Below are 13,048 nucleotides of genomic sequence, written 5' to 3' on the forward strand. Positions count from 1 at the left end.
TAGCAGTCAAAATCAGTATGACGGTGTTTTAAAACCTAGTGAGCTGCCAACCTAGACGGCATTTATTGGGCATCACAGGATTAATTTCCTAGGCTGGTGGTTGGCTTAAATGAGCGTCTTTGTAACATACCCATCTATGCATAGTAGCAAGGTGACACAAGAAGGTCTGTGAGCACCACGAGCTGGTCGTCTGTGAACTGCTGCTTGTGCTCCAGCCAGTTGTCGTGATGAGTGCGGCGGAAATTAGACAGAGTCTTTTTCACGGTCATCTAAATCAGATGAAGAGAAGCTTGTATTGTTTTTTGTTAGATTTAATGGGCCCTAAGAGCGAAGCGCACAAGAGGGAGACAGAAAGCAATTGTGTTTGTAGTTACGAGCCGTGTACCTCGATAGGCTGCGTGTCGTTGAGATGAGCGCTGAGGTCCATGAGGAGCTGAGGCATCCAGGTTGGGACATCATATGGGCTGGATAAGATGCAAGCGCTGAGTCCCAGCACTCCGGCGTGACGGCGCACCAGATCTGAGGACAGATTCACATCTTTTTTTTTTTTTCAAATAAATGTATCTAAATGTCAATTAAAAATACATGTGTTCTTTTGTTTAATTTACTTTTATTAAGCAAGGACACATTAAATTGACCAAAAGTGACAGTAAAGACTTTTATATTTCTTTTACAAATAAATGCCGTTCTTTTGAACTTTCTATTCATCAAAGAACCTTGAAAAAATGTATCATGGTTTCTACAAAAATATTAAGCAGCTCAACATTTTTAAACATCGCTGATCAGAAGAAATGTTTCTTGAGCACCAAATCAGCAAATTAGAATGATTTCTGAAGGATCACGTGACACTGAAGACTAGAGTAATGATGCTGAAAATTCAGCTTTGCCAATTAATTATATTTTAATATACATTAAAGGCCTGTATTCTCTTCCTTGGAAGAAAGGAGCAGGGGAACAGATTGACAACAAAAAAAATTATCTATTAAAATAGAAAACAGTTATTTTATAACATTTAACCATTTTGTTGTTTTTTACTGTATTTTTAATCAAATAAATGCAAGTTTTTCTTATCAAGTGAACTTACGTTTCATCAAAAAATAAGTACATAAATTATTCTTTTTTTTTGTGTGTGTGCCTTTTTGTAACCGGATAAGACAGAGGGAATGAGACTGGACTCAGATTCGAACTTGTACTTAAATGATTTTGGTTCTTAAATTCTGTGGGCATAAAAGCTACTGTTGTGCCACAGTTACGACCCAAACAGTTACAGCACTGCATGTGATTAAAGCATGATCATACCAACTGAAGGAATGGTATCCACCACAGAGCCCAAGTCTCTTTTCCTCTTTTTGGGCAATCTGGTTTTGCATAGAGCCTCAAAGTGAGTCTGCATGGAGGCATCCATTGCCAAGAAGTTACACTGCAGGAAGCCACTGAGAGTGGTGGCAGCCATCTCTCTCACCTAAGGCACAGAGATGCAAAGAGATGCAGGTTTAATGAACAAGGGTGCATAAACTGGCATGCTGGCATCATCATTTATTCAGTGTTGCCCAGAAGGTACCTCCAGCTGCTCATCCTCCAGTAGCCTGATGACCAGTGCTCTTACATCCTGAACAGCCTGCTCGGTGCTCAGTATGGTGAACAGATTATAGAACACCATTATCTGGAGGTATGTTAACACTGAGAATCGTGCATGCCAAGAGCTGCTGCCAGCGATCTGAAAATATAACAAGAATCTTATGATTCCACAGCAAACAGTACTCACTAGTACTGGGTAAGTAACTAATTTGAAAATAAATAAAAAAGAAAATAAATTTATAGATAAATGGCATCATAAAATCGTCATTTTTCCCCACATTATAATTACAAATATAGCACTTATCGGGGCCAAGCGCAAAGACGACGATAAGACATGCCAACATGGGTGAAAGTGTCAGACCAACAGCAACAATGAGCAATTAAAGACATTTTAAGAGGATTTTAGGCAATAATCATATATACAGTCACTTATAATATGATTTAACACTATCAATTTCAACCAATAGGTGGCGCAATTATGAAATTGTCACCTCACTCTGACCAAACCACATCAATGACGCATACAAAGTTTGTTGTCAATATGTCAATGCACTGCAGAGATAAAGGCTGAAGTGTCATTTTAGCATCAGGCCTCAATTTTGCTGCAGCGATATACGAAAATGTTTTCGTCTATCGACACGAAATCCATACAATTTTGTCGGCACAGTCTGGAGATGATACAATTTGATTTGGGTGAAAATCAGACAAACGGTCTAGGAGAAGTTCGAAAAAGTAGGTTTAAAAATAAATAAAGATGGTGGACAGGAAGTTTGACTGACTATGGCAAAATTGGCATCTAAGTTTTCGGCAGAGCCCAAAGAATCTATTAAAGGGTTAGTTCTCCCAAAACTGAAAATTCTGTCAGTAATTAATCACCCTCATGTTGTTCCAACCCCGTAAGACTTTCGTTCATCTTCGAACACAATTTAAGATATTTTTGATGAAATCTCGTCGCTTGATGAAAAGTTTATCAAGCGATGAGAATACTTTTTGAGCATAAAACACCCCAAAAATAACAATTTTATTCAACTATTCATTTTCTTCTGTGTGGGCCTCGGGCGTGATTTCACGAGAGCGCCACGACGCATGCGCGAGAACTGAGAAGATGACGCTCATGATCATTTGATGAGAAAGTGTGAAAGGTAAGGCATTTATTTTGCGGCATTGGTAAGTCACTTTTACGTTTTCTCGTTGGTTTCTCGCGATTCGGACATCCAGGAAATGCACACTTTAGAACCATTTTAAACAATTCATCGAGACCCATCTGCATCGTCTTCTCAGTTCTCGCACATGCGTCATGGCCTCTCGTGAACTCACGTCAGAGGCCCACATAGAAGAAAATGAATAGTTGAATAAAGTTGTAATTTTTTTCTTTTCTTTTTTTTTTGTGCGCACAAAAGTATTCTCGTCGCTTGATAAACTTAAGGTTGAGCCACTTTAGTCACTTGGACTATTTTAACAATGTTTTTACTAACTTTTCTGGGCCGGCAGAATGAAATTACATAGAAGCCTATAAAGGAGTGAGACAGCTCTCAGATTTCATCAAAAATATGAATGAAAGTCTTCTGGGGTTGGAACAACATGAGGGTGAGTAATGTTGTAAACTTCTTCCTTCTTCAGTGTAGAAAAACTCAGAAGCGAAAACCAGGAGACTTATTTAAGCAGGATTCTTTATTTGCTGTAGTCTGCTTAGTACCCAAGTCAAGTGAAGTCTAGTCTAACTAAGGCAGTATACATTGACTTCATATATACATTTCAAGGGGGAGGGATTACATTGTGATGAACAAAGCATGTAAATGAGCTGAGACAACGAGAACAGGAAAAGCCTAGCCGTCTCGTACTGAGATGGGACAGTCAGGAATATCCCGCTGGGACCCCCTACCGTTTGCAGAGATTTCCTGGTCTCATCATTTCTAAACTTTCTCAATATAAAATACTATTGTATTGGAAATCTAAATTAAACATTTAAATAAATTTGTAATCCTACAGTAATTACTGACAGAATTTTCATTTTTGGGTGAACTAACCCTTTAAGACCAATGACATTACAACAGGCAAATTTATTCTTCATAACTTGAGGTGATATGGTTATATAACGAGATATGGGTTATCCTCTAATGAAATGAAATGAAATGTGAACTTTTTTACCACAAGCCCAGAAACTTTGTGAGTACCTTCAAGGCATATTGCCGATGACTCATACTGAGTTTCGTACCGATACGCTAATACTGAGTTTCGTACCGATACGCTAATACGTTCATAAAGTATAGCATTTTATATCAGATAACTGTATTTACGTCAATGGCAATTTCATGTTTTGTTTAATTAACGGACAGTTCCATGGGTTTTTTTTGTGTCCTCAGAGTGAGCCCTTACAAGTGTCAAATTTGGTGAAAATATCTCATTTATCATCACTAATTATAGACATTTATATGTATAAATACATTAAAAAAAATACTCACACCTAACTTAGTTTGCATTTTCTTTCCGTTTACTATTAATATTTTGACATTTGGGCATTAGCATTTAGCCAACGACCTATGTTTCCAAACTTCCTATGGTGGTTTAGTCTCAATCGGTCTCGAAGATATTGGCAAATGTTTTTTAAGCACTAAATCACTACGCTACACAAATCGTAAGGCAAAACCTAGCACGTTTGGTATCGTTGGACTCGGCAAGGATTCAGGAATCTAAGGAGATGACTCCAGTGAAAATAGTTTCCCATAGTCATAAGCATTTCAAAAATTTATTTGACCACTAGGTGGCGCTGGTTTGAAACTTCTCAGGCTCCTTGAGGGCATCGTACTGATGACCCATACCGAGTTTCGTAAAGATACGTTCATAAAATACAACATTTAGGTACAAAATTCAAAATGCCCGACACCTAAAATGGTGGATATGGTAAAATTGGATAGCAGTCGATATATAAGCGATAGTTCTAAGCAGAAATAGCCATTTTTCATATCTTCGGACTAATAGTTGGCTATTAATGATTTTTTTTATGTGCATTTGTCATTTAAAAAAAAAATTCTCTGTATAACTTTAAGTTTTACTTCAGTTTTAGTATCAGTAATTTTAGTAGCTACTTCAACTGCGATTTTATTTATTTAGTCTTCTTAAGATTGAATCAAATATTTATATTTTATTTCCATGTTACTTACTGAAAACCATTTTTCAATAGTTTTTGTTTTTTTATTTAACAATAACACTGATAGCAACTTGAGTGAAAAAATAGTCAAGGTCAAATTCTGCCTTGAATTGTTGTCCTGTTATGTGTCTGGCACGGCTGAGGCCTCACCTCATGTAGCACCTTCAGTACCAGAGGGATCTGCTGAGGATAGAGGAGACCCTGAGACACAAGGGACAGACACGTCTTTGCATCTCTCTTCAGCTCATCATAGCTGTCATCATTTTCTACGGGAGCGATCTGTAGATGGCACAGACAAGCACAGAGTGAAAGTCAGCATTCCACTTAAGAGCACTCCACACAAATGGATAAAAGATGAGCATACGCTAAGATGGAGATAGAGAGAGAGAGTATCCGAAACCTTAAAAAGCAGGGGCAGCAGCTTTAGTTGCTGAGGTACTGGTGTAGAGAAGGAGCGCCCCGCACTGGCCATCAGCCACTTCAGAACCGTTTTGAAGAGTTTAATGGCCTGTGTCCTCTCGTCCTGCTCTCCCACTCCGTTCTCTTCCACCACGTGGTTCTGGATCTCTTCGTCCCCCTCAATCAGGGGCTTCAGTTGAGACAAGATCCTTTCGGTAAACTCAGCGATGTGTGGGGACTTAGTAGGCAGAGTACATGGCAGGTTGACATCAATCATGAAAATATATGTCAGCACACTGCAAGTATAGAAATCATGACAACAGAGAATCAGTGGAACTGCTAGTGTATTTTTAGATTACAGTGACCGCTCTAACCGCAGACCTACCTGCCGATGCGCTCTCTCACATTCTTATAAACCTGAGTGAGTTTGGGCTCCAGGTAACTAAGCAATCTGTGTAGCAGCTCTGGGACCCTCCACTCCTGCTGTGCCAGGCCACCCTGCAGCACATACAGGTGGCTACGAGAAACAGATAGGAGAGAGATCAGGGTAAATACCATGTATGCATTTGTAAGACTGAAAAAACTGGAAGAACTGGAAGATAGCGCAACTCTCTGAGAGAATAAAGCAAATTAACATTTGAATTTCTCTCGTGCACCATTCGAGATGCAAGTCTCACCGCAATCCTAATCTATCCTAATCTTTTCCCTTCACCCCCATTCTGCCCCCAATCCTTCTCCCTCATGCTTGAGATCATATGAAATTCACCCAAGAATATATATATATAGTTTAATGTGAATAATTATCATACAGTATCACACATGTTTGAAATTATTTGAAATGTCTCAGTGCGACTGGGACAAAGGTCTCATTCTCAAAGAAATAAACCAGAAGGTAATAAGATATTTAAGAGTTTAGAAATAATTCTCATACATAGGAGGTGTGTCTTCCAGGCAAATCGTCTTCTGCTCTCAGAAGGTGTTAACTCAATGCAAATTCCTACTGTTAGCAAATGGTTCCATGTAAATCAACTTCTGCCCCCAGTAAGTCTGGGACGATGATTAAGGTGAATTCTCACTGTGAACTCATGTTTACATTTGAAATGAGGTCTGTCTATATAATGAAACAACTAGAGCTCAGGGCCTTTCTGTACCTCAGATCAGCCCGTGAATGCTGAGTCTCGCCATCATGTATTTCCTAATGTCGGGTTAACATTTCTCCTCTTTATTCCAGAGCATTTGTTGCAGATATTTTGTATTGATTATCTTTGAACTGATTATGTAATTGTAATGATACATTTACCTGACATAATAAATTGTTACATTTGATTATTCTAACTGACTTTGACATTATTTTCCATTAGAGTTAAAAGGAATAGTCAAACATTCGCTAACATTTAATAATGCACGGATATCATTAAAACCTTTTTCATTTATGGAGTCAGATGAAATAACGAGTTAATATACATATGAGAAAATGTATTGAATTTAATCAAAAATACTTTGCAATGAGAAAAGACAGTAACGCGCAGAGACCCTCCGTGATGGTCGGATGCCGGACTTTGGGCCGATCGAGCGCGAGTTTACAATTTAAAGTCTGAATGGTGTCAGTATGGGCCCATGAACCTAAACACAATATACACTTACCAGGCATCTACAAATGATCCACCTTCCCCACTGAGAGGACACTCCATCAGCATCTCGAGAAGCCAGTGGAGCTTTCGTGGATCTCGACTCTCCTGAAAACATCAAACACCAACAGTTAGTTGTTCTCGTAGCTTCAATAGCAATTTAAATGTCACATAAATTGTTTTATATGTATTAAAAAGAGGGAGAGAAAATTTAACGCAAACGTGCCGAATAAAAGCATTCATTTCCTTTTAAAAATATGAATATTTAAATATATAATATTTATATAGAGATTTTTTCTTTTTCCCCTGAAGTCCATTTATGTTTTCATGATCATTCACTACCTGTACATGTTGGTTCTGGTAGTGAATTATGTGGCATAAAATTCAACATAGTTAATATGTGACATACACAGGCAGTGGCCACACAGGTACCCCAGTCAGCGTAGGTCTCAACAGTAATCTTGGACAGTGCTGTTCGCATCAAAGGAATCAGGAATGCCCATAATGCCTCCACCTATGTGTGAGAGAGGGGTTTCAAACATGAAAATGGTTAAACATCTCCATAGCTCCCTAATTTTAGTGCATCCCTCAAACTTGCAGCGGGGCTCACCTTGCCAAAGCTCCAGTGCTTGCTCCCTCTAACCAGGCCTGCGATGATCTCAGCCACACAACGCTGGGTGCTCTCATGAGAGTCATCTGCCAGCCGCTCCATATGAGGCTTTAGAACAGGCAGGAATGCATCACTGTAGTTCCGGAAAAGTCCCTGTGGGTGATGAATGAGAAAGCAGGCCATCTGTATTTTGTAATAATTCGTACAGCAGTTGAAAGAGGCAGGATTATGAGCTGGTTAAAGTGCAGAGATTTGCAGAGATGTGGCTTGGAGCACAATTGTATTTACTGCTCTACACAAATCATTTATTAAATGCATCCTCAAATTCTGTGCGACCTCTCGGTTTGGGAATTACATAAGGGGAAACTGCAACGAAACTGCTGAGATCAGTGAACATAAACAGGATGATAACGATCCAATAAATGGTACATTTAAATGTTTTCTCTTTGTTGAGAACTACAAAAGTAGAAGCCAGGTGAATTATGTGGGGATTGAACATATCCTTTCAACTATCTTAATGTACTTATGTATGCACCCTAGTGCAGAGGACACTTTAAGCAAATATCCAGGACAAACAGTGGCTTGTTAACAGGATGTACAGGCACATCTAAAAATAATTCTACAGCTTACATCAAGGCCATTCATCGCATTTTAATTAGAGCCGGGTATGAAACACATCACACAAGTCACAACTCAATACACTGCAATGCATCATAATATAATTATTGGGTTGCGAATGAAACGGTGTCAAACATGTGAAAGAGTAAATATGCATTGTTTAAATTGTCTCATGCAGTTCGCTTCACGTCTCTGACCACACCGATTGCAGAGTTTACACATTTGTCTTAGGATGCTGGTACCTTAAAGAGACAGAAGCGACGAGGATTGAACTTGTCTTTGCCCTTTCGGTCCTCAAGGGACAGGAACTCAATGAGCTGTTTGATAAACACTGGGTCTGTGAAATGGTCATAGATGATGCGTTCCCTCTGTTGGAAAATAGTATACATAGTTACAAGTTAATCAGTAAAACAAAGTGTAGGGAAGTACGGTTGAGATCTGTCCATGTATACCTCATTCATGTTCTCAGCAGCAAGATCCTTAGGCTGCTCTGCTTCTGGGGCATATATCATCAACTTCCTATGAGGAAAGGAACAGAGAGAGTGAGGAAAAAGTCTGGAAGCACAGATTTAGATTGAATCATACAGTGATCAGAGGCTGAGAGGGTTTACTTGGGCCAGCAGTAGTAGCCCCAGTGTGTCTTTTCTACAAAGCAGAATTTGTCCCAGTCATGCTGGGTTTTCGGCAGGCTGTCACCATGGTACTGCAGCCAGTCGTTCCCCGGCCTGTCTCCTGCCACCAGCCCCTCCGGCTCGGTTACACTACCTGCAAAGCACCACATGTGTAATTGCTCCTTCCACAGATACTGAAACCTTGCAGATGGACCAACAGATGGATGTGAAGAATAATTTAATCATCTCCTCATTTAATTGTACTATTTATTTGTTTTCACAGGGATGTTTACTCACTTATATCACAAGGATTAACAGGTATTTTCTTGCGTGGTCTCTTCAGCTGTTTCAGTATGCCTGCCACAGCGGCAATCGCCATCTATATCAGTGAGCATTGGAAGCAAAACCAATTAATATACAATTTACGCAATGGTTTTAAATGTATAACAGACTACCATTCAAAAGTTTGGGGTAAGTAAGATTTGTTTTTTTAAATAATACTTTTATTCAGCAAGATGCATTAAATTGATCAAAAGTGACAGAAATCATTTGAAACATTGAAAATGTTTTTTCTATTATTTTTTTTTCTTTCTAATCAAAGATTTCTGGTGAAAAAAGTGCATCATGTTTTCAAAAAAATATTAAGCAGCTCAACAATTTTCACCAATAAGACGACATTTATCAGCATTACGGATACGTTTACATGACAACGATGTGCTAAAAGGTTTTCACATATAGACGACAACGTTGTCAAAATGATCCCTGTTCACACGACAAAAAAGACTATAAATGCAGTATTCGCGTGTCAAGGCCAGTATTTGGCGATGTCACTTTGTAAAGAGAAACTACGTGCCTATAAACTGAACACGTAATACGCATGACATAACCATTTTCACAAATTTGCCTTTTATCCTCTCCATGTAAATTACAAAAAGTTATTGTTTTTAAAAACTGGCACTTTGAAACCCATTTTCAAAAGTTTGCGTTTTCAGGCCCCCAATTGCCATTGTCGTGCAAATGAACAGCCAAAACACATAAAAAGTTGTGTGTCATGTAAACGGCCTCTTAGAATGATTTCTGAAGGATTGTGTGACACTGAAGATTGGAGTAATGATGCTGAAAATTCAGCTTTGCCATCACAAGGATTATTACATTTTAAAATATATTTAAATATAAAACATAAGAGACTTTTAAAAATATTTTTTTACAAATCTTACCGCCCCAAAACCTTTGAACGGTAGTGTATATTGGAAAAGGTTGGAAGAATGGACGCTGCAAGAATGGACACCCCTGATATATAGGAATTGAATATAAAATTAACAAAATAACAGCATTCCACCAACCTTGCGAACAACTAGCGCATCGTGGTTAAGGCTCCGTATAAAGAAGAGCACCGCAGGAGCCGGGAGAGGATAGTCATCTCTTAGCAGTAGAGACAGGAAGCCAATAGCAATGTGCTCAAACTTCCAAGGCCTGATGACATGCAAAATAGCATATTCACAAATTAATTATGTTATTATGTCTAGTTTTGTAAAAATGTAGCACTTTTAAACATATATTTAATACTTACAGATCCCTGTCATTTAGACATTCCAACAGATCTTTCAAAAGCTTTTCATATTTCCTGGAAGAGGGAATAGCAAAGATTTACCACACCATGTTCATGTTAAATGAGTAGTAAACGTTGTGCGTCTGTATGCGTGTAGCACTTACTGCTCTGCATCCTGGTTTTTGTCTTGTTGAAGGGCCAGCCCTTGCTCCAGCTCCTGGTCTACGGGAGTCCCAATGTATGGAGTGGGTTGCTTTGAATCGGTGATGCTCCGGCCTAGAAAAACCGCACTCTCAGGTACCTGCAGATTCATCGAGGGAAACATGAGTCTTACAAAATAAGATTGCTGTCGTTTTACACCATACACATAGCCAAACTTTTGCAGTCAAAAAGTTCCATTGTCTATTGTCAATAATGTTGTGATTTATGAAGCACCAACTTGAAACTGTTGTGAAACTTGCAGGGGGAAATCTTTTCCCCTTAAGCAAAATTTTAGATCACATGGATTTCTATAGAAATTACTGGATTTCGCCTGCACATTTTTGCAGAGCAGTAAACATGTCTGAATTTTAAGAGTCTGAATGACACACCGCAGTGGCAAAATATATATGTTTATGAACAAAAAAGGTGGCGCTGCTCACAGTAAAATCGATGCCGATTGTTTCGTACTGCCGGTGGACTTTGTCTGCGAGGTCATCGAAGAGTCTGACGATGGACGGCTTCTCTAGGGACATTGCTGAGCTGAGGCCTGAACGCACTATGGCCGGCCATGTCTGAGTGATGCAGTCCCAGTCATGCAAGTTAGCAAGGCACACTCCACTATGGTTCCCAAGCAAGCAGTACAACGCTCCCTACAGCAAAATATGATAAAAACAATGGTATTAAGTCAATAAAATAAATGAACAACTGCAGCAGGTGTTAATTATAGAAAGTGAAAACTATAGATTGCAGACCTTGAACTGTTGCTGGGTGACATCAGTTCGTGTGGGCTCCAATAGCTCCAGGACACGAGGAGTAATGTCTCTGCAGCAGAAGTTATAGGTGCCCAAAGCTGTGAACAACACATTCTGGGCCTTGCTGCGGACCTGAGGGGCCACAAAAAAAATGGACATTCATTCATACATATTAAATAAAAAGGATTATTTGAATGTAAAGTTTGGTGGATGTGGAATCAAGACCTGGCTGTAGGTGCTGGTAGAAAGACGCAAAAGGTCCCTCAACAGGTCCTGATGAACAGTCTTATATTCACACCCCTCGACCAACAACTTTCGCATCTAAAAGTGGAGAGCAGGGGTGAAAAAAAATATTTCCAACTAGGTGTGTTGTCGAGGTGTTACTAGTATTGACAATAATCATAATATTCAAAAAATGAAAAATCGATCATGTTAAAGCTACACATAGTACAAATGTGTACAAGACATGATCCAGCACCAGTAATTATATGATAGTCACTCCAACACAGTAGGTGGCAGTATTGCTCCTTAATGTTGATTGCCACCCAACATAAAATACAACGGCGCAGTTTACAAATTTTGCCACATTGGCCAAACAAGATAAAGTTAAAGATGAATTTGACTGAAAAAATATAGTTTTTTTTATTTCCAAATTTTTGTAGATATCACCATAATAATGTTCTTGTGAAATATTTTGGCCACGATAATAGTGTAGAGAAAATCTGATATTGTGACAGCCCTACAATATCTATGTGCCAATTCCCTATGCCAGGTTATTAGCATTGCTCCTACCTCATGCTGAAGAAGAACTCTGTCAATCAGAAGAGCTCGGATGTGCTGTTTCTTCCCATGAAGCTGGAGAGAATAAGATGATTCATAAGACAACTATAGATTGCAAATATAAAATGTCACAGGAGATTTCTCAGGCCCAACTACACACCCTATTCTCCATAGACTTTTTCACCAGGGTGAAACTCTTCCAGCGAGAGTCAAACTCGTGTTTGTGGGAACCTTTGAAGTGCATTAAGTCACTGATGATCTGAGGAAGACAAACAACTGTTTAACCCAATTGTTGCTTTATGATCCAATAAAATTAACAGCCTTATAAACAATGATTAATTCATGTTGCTCAAATATCTACTGTACTCACCTTGATAATGGCGAAAAGGGATTTAGTGTCATCCTCTGAGCGCTCCAGAATGTAATCTACAAAAGAGAATTAGAAGATGCATGGGGTGACTGTTTCAAGAATTATGAGTTATTATGGTGCAGTTTAAGAGAGTTTTGTGTGCAAGTATGTGTGGTAAATGAGGAGTACTCACGAAGCAACTGCCTCATCACTTTACAGATGGCCTCACGGTAGTTCTCTCTGGACTTATCTGAAGAAAAAAAAGCAAAGCCTTACTGAAAGGTTCTTAACTGTATATTCATCACAACAACATGAAACAACAGGTTTCATAAGCAGTTTCACTAAGAACTTGTTCGGTTGTGGCTTACCATAGTCAACACCAATGTACAGCTTTGTTTCCTCCAAACTAAGCAGGCTTGGAACACTACAAAGGAGAGAATGAATTTTTTTTTTTATCATATTCATACTGAAGTACTACAGTTCGGGTCGGTAGAAATTTTTACATATTTTTGAAAGAAGTCTCATCAAGGCTGCATTTATTTGATAAAAAATACAGCACAAACAGTACTATTGTGAAATTAAAATCATGATTTTAATGTATATAAAATTTCATTTATTCCTTTGAATAAACCATTAGGCTCTCCAGTCTTCAGTGTCAAATGATCCTTCAAAAATCATCCTAATTTGCTGGTCCTCAAGAAACATTTCTTATCAATGTTAAAAACAATTGTGCAGCTTAATATTTTTGTGGAAACCTTGATGCATTGTCTTTCAGGATTCTTTGATGAATGAAAAGTTCAAAAGAACAACATTTACCTGACATAA

The 13,048-nt window shown here is 38.7% G+C and overlaps 1 protein-coding gene across 2 annotated transcripts in view; it reads right to left on the minus strand.

Moving 5' to 3' along the window:
• psme4b (proteasome activator subunit 4b) overlaps positions 1 to 13,048 on the minus strand; it is a 42,895-nt gene that overhangs the window by 1,546 nt on the left and 28,301 nt on the right. For both annotated transcript variants that reach the window (XM_077200895.1, XM_077200894.1), the window contains 25 exons: positions 12,592 to 12,647; positions 12,417 to 12,473; positions 12,245 to 12,300; positions 12,035 to 12,133; positions 11,887 to 11,949; positions 11,320 to 11,415; positions 11,095 to 11,226; positions 10,783 to 10,992; positions 10,306 to 10,442; positions 10,163 to 10,216; positions 9,936 to 10,065; positions 8,890 to 8,971; positions 8,593 to 8,746; positions 8,434 to 8,500; positions 8,224 to 8,349; positions 7,364 to 7,516; positions 7,163 to 7,267; positions 6,770 to 6,861; positions 5,511 to 5,642; positions 5,127 to 5,421; positions 4,877 to 5,005; positions 1,562 to 1,717; positions 1,300 to 1,462; positions 386 to 519; positions 131 to 269 (listed from right to left, as the gene is read on the minus strand). In XM_077200895.1, coding sequence (XP_077057010.1) covers positions 135 to 269; positions 386 to 519; positions 1,300 to 1,462; positions 1,562 to 1,717; positions 4,877 to 5,005; positions 5,127 to 5,421; positions 5,511 to 5,642; positions 6,770 to 6,861; positions 7,163 to 7,267; positions 7,364 to 7,516; positions 8,224 to 8,349; positions 8,434 to 8,500; positions 8,593 to 8,746; positions 8,890 to 8,971; positions 9,936 to 10,065; positions 10,163 to 10,216; positions 10,306 to 10,442; positions 10,783 to 10,992; positions 11,095 to 11,226; positions 11,320 to 11,415; positions 11,887 to 11,949; positions 12,035 to 12,133; positions 12,245 to 12,300; positions 12,417 to 12,473; positions 12,592 to 12,647 — 3,013 coding nt within the window. In that variant the 3' untranslated portion in view covers positions 131 to 134. The remainder of the gene's footprint in view (positions 1 to 130; positions 270 to 385; positions 520 to 1,299; positions 1,463 to 1,561; positions 1,718 to 4,876; positions 5,006 to 5,126; positions 5,422 to 5,510; positions 5,643 to 6,769; positions 6,862 to 7,162; positions 7,268 to 7,363; positions 7,517 to 8,223; positions 8,350 to 8,433; positions 8,501 to 8,592; positions 8,747 to 8,889; positions 8,972 to 9,935; positions 10,066 to 10,162; positions 10,217 to 10,305; positions 10,443 to 10,782; positions 10,993 to 11,094; positions 11,227 to 11,319; positions 11,416 to 11,886; positions 11,950 to 12,034; positions 12,134 to 12,244; positions 12,301 to 12,416; positions 12,474 to 12,591; positions 12,648 to 13,048) is intronic.

The sequence above is a fragment of the Siphateles boraxobius genome, unplaced genomic scaffold, assembly GCF_051911475.1.
Source record: "Siphateles boraxobius isolate OS27281-9 unplaced genomic scaffold, OSU_SipBor_1 46, whole genome shotgun sequence".
Taxonomy (NCBI): domain Eukaryota; kingdom Metazoa; phylum Chordata; class Actinopteri; order Cypriniformes; family Leuciscidae; genus Siphateles; species Siphateles boraxobius.